General features: G+C 39.4%; 1 protein-coding gene across 1 annotated transcript; it reads left to right on the top strand.

Moving 5' to 3' along the window:
* The first annotated feature begins 725 nt into the window (after positions 1-725).
* Positions 726-7,269, top strand: klhl6 (kelch-like family member 6). The gene is made up of 7 exons (XM_003455459.5): positions 726-1,469; positions 1,550-1,715; positions 3,200-3,649; positions 3,743-3,980; positions 4,406-4,608; positions 6,225-6,438; positions 6,689-7,269. The coding sequence occupies exons 1-7, from the start codon at positions 1,213-1,215 to the stop codon at positions 6,985-6,987; spliced, it is 1,827 nt and encodes a 608-aa protein (XP_003455507.1). The 5' UTR covers positions 726-1,212; the 3' UTR covers positions 6,988-7,269.
* Positions 7,270-7,527: the final 258 nt, after the last annotated feature.

The following is a 7,527-nucleotide window of genomic DNA, read 5'->3' as shown; positions in this document are numbered from 1 at the left end:
CGATGATGCAGGAGAGATTTTCTTGGGACAGTTTGGCCCCTTTACTACCAAATGAACATCATTTAAATGTCGCAGCCTACCTGAGTATTGCTGCTGAACATGTCCATACCTTCATGACCACAATGTGACCATCTTGTGATAGCTGCTTCTAACATGATAGTGCCATCATGTCAGTATGGACCAAAATTTCTGATGAATGTTTCCAGCACCTTGTTGAATCTACAAGAAGAATCAAGGTAGTTATGAAGGCAGAAAGGAGGTCCAACCCAGAATGAGCAAAATGCATCTAATAGAGCTGCCAGTGAGTTTATCTTACTACTTTGCATTTGAATGACTGCACAATACTAAAATACATGTGATGTATATTGGAGGGCAGAGTGCTGCCTTTTTGTTGTCAATACTAATTAAGGACAAAAACAAAAAACAATGTGTTTTTTTTGTTTTGTTTTTCGGCTTTTTGCTGGGTTTACTTGGACACTTTTACCGTCTCCGGCTTCTAAATCTGGTAAAATGTCACAATCTAAGGCTCCTCTTCTGATGAATCACAAACTTGCACAACCACAGAGTTCTTAAGACGAGCATACGTCAAAATGGTCGTGAATGAATGCCTCTAGGGGTTTGAGGGACTTTCTCATGTATGGGAAGACAAGCACGTCATCTTTCATGTTTCCCACCGTGATACAACCTGCTGGTTTAGATAGAAAGGTAGCCCTCTAGTTAAACTTGGACTTACGGCGCCAGTGTGATGGCGCGATGCAAGAAAACTCAAGATGAGGAGTTCACAGGAGCGTTACGCTTATGTTTGAGATTAAATACTTTTATCCCAACTAGGTTAAGCTGCTGAGCAGACGTCTTTTTCTTTTTTCTTTTTTCTTTGCAGTCATCTTTTTCATCGAAGAGACCTCCCATCATTGTCTGTGATAAAAAAACAAAGAAAGGCAAAAAACTGTCTAGCTTAGAGAGAAATTTACTCAGCTGAAGACGAAGGGGAAGTGTTATGCATACGCATGTCCCTTACAGAACAGGAATAGGAAGTATGAAGAAGACAGGAAAAAACACAAATCCACTTCTCAAAGCAAAAGAACTGCTGCAAGCGTAAACCACAAATGCTTGTGCACTTTCTATGTAGGCTACGTGTGCAGGTGTTTCTGAAGGTGGCTGTATGCTGCTCTTCTGCAGAAAGGGAGTTTTGAAGCTCTGCTGGTGTGAAAGATGAGTGACTCACTGGAGAGGACTACAGACTGTCCTTTGCCGCTTCTCGCTGAGGAGTCCAGCGTGAACGAGGAGAAAGGGAATGTAACAGGACCAAGTGAGTTACGTTGGGAAGATGGAGGTCTGCCCATGGAGCTCCAGAAAGGGATGGAAACCCTACGAGTGAACAGAGAATTGACTGATGTGACACTGCGCGTTCAGGGTCATGACTTTGCTTGCCATAGAGCGATTCTGGCGGCTGCAAGTCACTACTTCAGGTAAATCATCATCTGGTCTTAAGTGTGTCGTGATCTCGGGCCTACTTGTTTTACTCACAAATTATGGCTGGTCTCTACAGGGCAATGTTTTGCAGCGGTCTCAAGGAGAGTCATGAGGAACGTGTGGAAATGAAAGGGTTGGACAGCGGGACAATGCACTGTCTCTTGGAGTATACCTACACCAGCCGAGCTCTCCTCACACACTCGAATGTCCAGAGAATACTCGAGGCTGCCAGTCAGTTTCAGGTAAAGCAGCTTAACTGATCTTTGTTGCTCAATCAGGGGTTTTTTTTGCAAAATCATTGTATGCAACATGTTGTTGTTGGTTTTTTTTTTTGCCAGGTCATTGACACTTTTTAACACCAAATGTAAAGATGTAGTGAAATCAAACAGCAGAGGCAAAAAAGTTCTACAAATCTTTGAGGTGTGAATTTAGACTTTAAAGACCAAGTGAATCATTTTTTACAAAGAAATTTGACCTTAACATGTTTTTCACATAAAGGCAGCACAGCTTGAATTTAAGTCCATAAAATAAATCAACCATAAAGTTTATAATTAATCTGACTGAAAGTTTGTTTCATTTGAGTTTAACTTGAAAAAGGTTTTTGGCAGCATATGATCTCTTTCACCTAATTTTTAAACCATCAACACCGTCGGTTTATACGATCTTTTTTATATCTGTTACATTTTAACCACCTGCATGTAAAGTCAGTTGGAACAAATAGGCCATCAAAGGAATGGTGACGCCTCGTGCTGAATTAGCAGCAGAAAGCAAACCACTTATTTCTAATTGGGATGATGGATTTGGTGTTGTGATGTGGAACTGTAATTAAATTTTTGAAACTGCTATCAGGTTCTTACTTCAGTTTTTTCCTCGCATAAAGGGAACAAACATGTGATTGGATGAGAAATTGGTTTTGCTAAGAGGGAAGTGAAAGTTGGTCAGTTGTTTACACTCAGGATCATTTTTCCATAAGGGCTTAAATTAACTACACAGCTGTGCCACACTGCACAGGAGGCAGGTGTTTGTGTTTGTGTGCTTCTATTTTTGCAAAAACACTTCGGGTGTTAAATTTTGATGATAATTACTTAAGGCACTCTTGCTGGATTTTCAGTGTAACTAAGAAGCAAGGTTAAGATCACATTAAGAGTTAGGGCTAAGATTATCATATGAGGCTAAATTTTATTTTATTTTATATCTTTAAAAAAGCTAATCAGGTATCTCATTTTATACTGGCTTTGTGAGAGAGCTTTGTAAATGCTTTTGCTGCAAGTAATAGATAAAAATATCCACAGTGATTCTGTTGAAATTCAAACGCAGGTTTTCAAAAGCTTATATAAATTCAGGCTAAGGCAGTTAGATAAGCAAAGTGGGTTCCGGGGAAAACTGTGGGCCTCTTTAGTCCAAAATTCTATTATTGTCCACTGATGGATTGTTTTCTTGCTGCAAATAAGAAAACAGTTGTTTGGTCTGATGCTCACAGACGTCTGAGGACTCACTGCATACAAATTATTGACTGTGTTATACTTTAGAAGGCATTTTTTTGCAGAAAAAGTCCCCTATCGCTTGCAATGGAAGTGCACTGGGACAGAATTGATTTACAGCCAGTTTACCAACAAGCAAATTCTAAGCCCTTAAAATTCAACTATAGCCATAATTGCCAATTTGGAGCAGCTTAATCAGCTACAAATAGCTTTAACCCATGCCTTTATTCTTTTTGTCTCTTTAGTTCCTGCGTGTGGTAGATGCGTGCTCTAGCTTTCTCAGCAAGTCTATGCAGCTAGACACCTGTATTGGCATCCTAAATCTGGCTGACAGACATGCCCTGTCAGCCCTGCGCTCCAGAGCTCAGGACTATATTACTACTCAATTCTCTCAAGTGGTCCAGCAGCAGGACTTCCTGGAGCTGCCAATGGAATCTCTGGAGACTGTCCTGCAGAGGGATGACCTGGATGTGAAGTGTGAGGAGTGTGTTTTTGAAGCACTCATGCACTGGGTGAGAGCCCGGCAGGATGAACGCTATCCCTTACTGGCCAGGTTGCTTACGCACGTACGATTGCCGCTGCTGGAGCCGGCATACTTTGTTGAGAAAGTGGAGTCAGATGAGCTGATACGACGGTGCAGCGAGGCTTTTCCTTTGTTGCAAGAGGCCCGCATTTATCATCTCTCTGGCAGGGAGGTCAGTATAAACCGCTGGGCATATTGTGTTTATTGTTGTTAATAATTGTTTGTCTCATGTCCAAGTTTCATATATGTTTGACCTTTTTTGCAGGTGGTCTCAGAACGAACCAAACCACGTGTGCAGCACTTTCTGTCAGAAGTATTCTTGATCATTGGAGGCTGCACCAAAGACGAACGCTTCATTTCCACTGTCACATGTTTGGACCCTCTCAGACGCAGCCGACTGGAGGTCGCCAGGATGCCATTGACAGAATTAGAGGATGAGTCCCAAAATAGAAAATGGGTGGAATTTGCTTGTATCACTTTCCACAATGAAGTATACATATCTGGTGAGTGAACATATTCTTTTTTCATAGAAAGGCTTCACTTGTGAAATTGTTCTGATGATTGCTCCTTGTTGTTATTACCCGTGAAGTGTGCACTTCACTGGTATTCAAATGTAATGAGAATTTAGGAATTTATAGTATGAACAAAACAAAACAACAGGAAGTCGTGACATTATTTCTGCACTAACAGTTGCTGTGGTTTTAGGTGTTTCCCAACGCAGGAACTGACAGTTCTAGTTAAGTGGAACACGCAGACTGTAAATGCTATGACTAGCACGCAGGATTTCTACATCTTTAAACAGCATGATAACTTAGTGCAGAGTCCCAACACAGTTATTACTAAAGACGGGTCATATGTCAGTATTTTGGAATGAAAGCAATATTTGTACAGATAATCACATTTTTCTTTAATGGTCTTGTTGCTGTAGGAGGTAAGGAGACACAGCATGATGTCTGGAAATACAATGGTGCCCTGGACAAGTGGATCCAAATCGAGCCCCTGTCGACTGGGCGCTGGAGACACAAGATGGCAGTTCATTGTGGGAAAGTGTACGCACTGGGAGGGTTTGATGGAGTTCAGAGGCTTTCTAGTGTTGAGGCCTATGATCCTTTTCATAATCGCTGGATGCAGGTAAACACAGTTTCTCAAAGTGGCAAAATTTTCATATTAACTACAACTGTATATATGTGAAGGGTATTGTTTGTAGTTCCTAATAAAAAGTAAGCAAAAGGGAATTACCAGCAACTTCAATCTGTGCAGCATTTTAATGCATTTTAAAAGCATTTTAATTTTAATTCATGTTTTCAAATCTGTTTTATTTGGACAGTCTTGTTTTTATCATGCACTCTGGGTGTTCTGGGTGTTGTTCCCAGTTTTCTGCACCACCACCTTCGATGAGCGATTTCTCATCTAATATATTCTTCTTTAACCTAGTGCAGTTTAATATACAACTCCAGTTGCCCCCAAAAGTTGGGAAGGTGTGGCAAACGTACATAAAAACAGAATTTGATGTTTTGCAACTCTCATAATAACACGTTTTATTCACAACAGAACACAGAAAACATATCGCATGTTTAAACTTATAACATGTAAGATTTTGAGATCATTTGGAATTTCACAAAAGCAACATATTTGATGAAAGCAACATGTTTTTAAAAAGTTGGGGCAAGGAGATTTGTAATTGTGTAGCATCCCCTCTTCTTTTAACATCAGTCGGTAAATGTCTGGGAACTGAGGACACCAGTTTTGGGACCTTAAGGAAAGAATTTTTCCTCCACTCTTGTCTGATAGAGGGTTAAAGCTACTAAATAGTGTAGGGTCTTCTTTGTCGTATTTTTTATTTCATAATGTGACAAATGTTTGCAGTTGCTGAAAGATCTGGACTGCATTCAGGCCAGTTCAGCACACTGACTCTTCTACTGTGAAGCCATGCTGCTGTAGGCTGCAGTTTAGAATTGTCTTGCTGAAATATGCAAGAATATCTGTGAAAAAAGGCTATCTGGAAGGGAACATACTTTGCTCTAAAACATGTGTCAATCTCTGTAAGCTGCCATTTCCACAGCCACTATTGCCCCCACCATACCATCAGAGACGAAGGCTTTTGAACAGAGTGCTGATAAGTCAGAGGTCACAGCGCCCATATGTTCTAAAAGAATTTCAAATTGGAATTTGTCTCTTCTATTTTCCATTTTGTTGCAAAATCTTCTTTCAGATTTACATTTTACAGCATTCGTGGACTTTTTAGATAACTGTTGCTCAAACTAAAAAAAAACCAAATATTTTTTGACAAAATCTTAAAATCTCTCAGTTTAAACATAAAAATATGGGTCTGTGCTATTTGTAAATCATTGCGATGTGTTTTTTATTTGCAATTTACATAGTGGCCCAGATTTTTTAGAACTTAGGTTTTACTATACCTCATGTGTTACATAAGTTACTTATGTTATGTTATGCATTTGTATTCTATGTGTTTTATTTTCCTGTTCAGAAATTCCATCCCATTGAATTTTTGATCCTATGCCTGTTGCCTTCCTATTTTATTTACCTCAATAACTGACTTATGTGTGATCTCCAGCCTGAAAGTAAAGCTTTCAGTTTTGGACTTTCACCTGCCTCTGGTGTTCTGTCATCACTTGCAACTAACATCTTTTTTTAAGTTAGCGTCTTTTGTTTACATCTTTTAGCTTTTTAAATTGCCTTACTGTTTTGATTCAGACATACTTATATACGCCTCTTATTTACTGCAGGTGACACCTCTTGCAGTAGGTGTGAGCTCATTTGCTGCTGCAAGCTTTGACAGATGGATCTATGTGATTGGTGGTGGGCCGAATGGAAAGCTGGCCACCGATAAGGTCCAGTGCTGGGAGCCAGGGACAGGCGGCTGGGAACTGAAAGCACCCATACCCATTGAAACTAAATGCACTAATGCTGTTACTTTCAAGAACTGCATCTATGTAGTTGGTAAGTGTTTAAATGTCAGTGTTTAAATGCCACTAACTACATTTACTCAGTTAACATAAATGGTTTTTCTACTTGACTTTTAGAATATTGCAGCAACATTCACATGAGCTTTTTTTCTATCACGATTGCTTTTAGTTCTTATATATTTAATATATTTTCAGACTTTTGTTGTAATTATCGGTACAGATATTGTACATATTGTATACTGTACATTGATTTGATACCTGTCCAATTCTCTTTGTGGTCTCAGGCGGTGCCATGCATGCCATGTACTGCTACTCTCCTCTATCTGATTCCTGGACCCTTGTGACTCGTCTGGGGGAGAGAGCAAGCTGTGCCATCGCTGCTTGTAACAACAAACTTTTCATCACTGGAGGAAGAGATAACAAAAACCAAGTCATCTCCACAGTGATGTGCTGGGATGTCGCCCGAGGGGTTTTGACAGAGGAATGCGTTTTACCAATGGGAGTCTCGCACCATGGCAGTGTGACCCTCATGAAGTCCTACACACATATACACAGAATAACACCTGCCTCAGAGAGCCAGTGACACAGGCATCGTGAACAGGACTTATTTTGGTGCTAAGAGTGGTTGTAGGATTGTGCATGAACAGTAAAAACATGTTCAAAGATAAGAAAAATGTTTTTTTCTGCATGCATTACAATGTTTACTTTATCTTTGTTACCGTTTTGTAACAAATTAATCACTATGATGTTTTTAGCAAACATTGAGTTTGTAGTTAAGCTTTCTCAGAAAAGTGTGGATTACAACATTACAACAGGTCACAATAAGTCTACAAACACAAATACAAAAATGAAACATTTGCTAAATCATTATCTTATAAGTTTCTTATTCACTGCCAAAGAAATTTAAAGTTGCAAATGAAAGAAAGAGCAATTCAAAAGCAACTCATTTAACTTTTGGATTTTTTTTTCTTTTATGTTTTTATTTAGCAAACTAACTCTGAACTCTACACGTTAATGTTGCTTTATTAAATGCAATGGTATTTGAACGCAACACAGGTTACCTGCGTATTAACACATAAACTGACATGTCAAACAAAACTGAACCTCTAATCCGTTTCCTTGT

The sequence above is a fragment of the Oreochromis niloticus genome, linkage group LG16, assembly GCF_001858045.2.
Source record: "Oreochromis niloticus isolate F11D_XX linkage group LG16, O_niloticus_UMD_NMBU, whole genome shotgun sequence".
NCBI classification, from domain to species: Eukaryota; Metazoa; Chordata; class Actinopteri; order Cichliformes; family Cichlidae; genus Oreochromis; species Oreochromis niloticus.
This window is presented reverse-complemented; position numbering and strand designations above follow the sequence as displayed.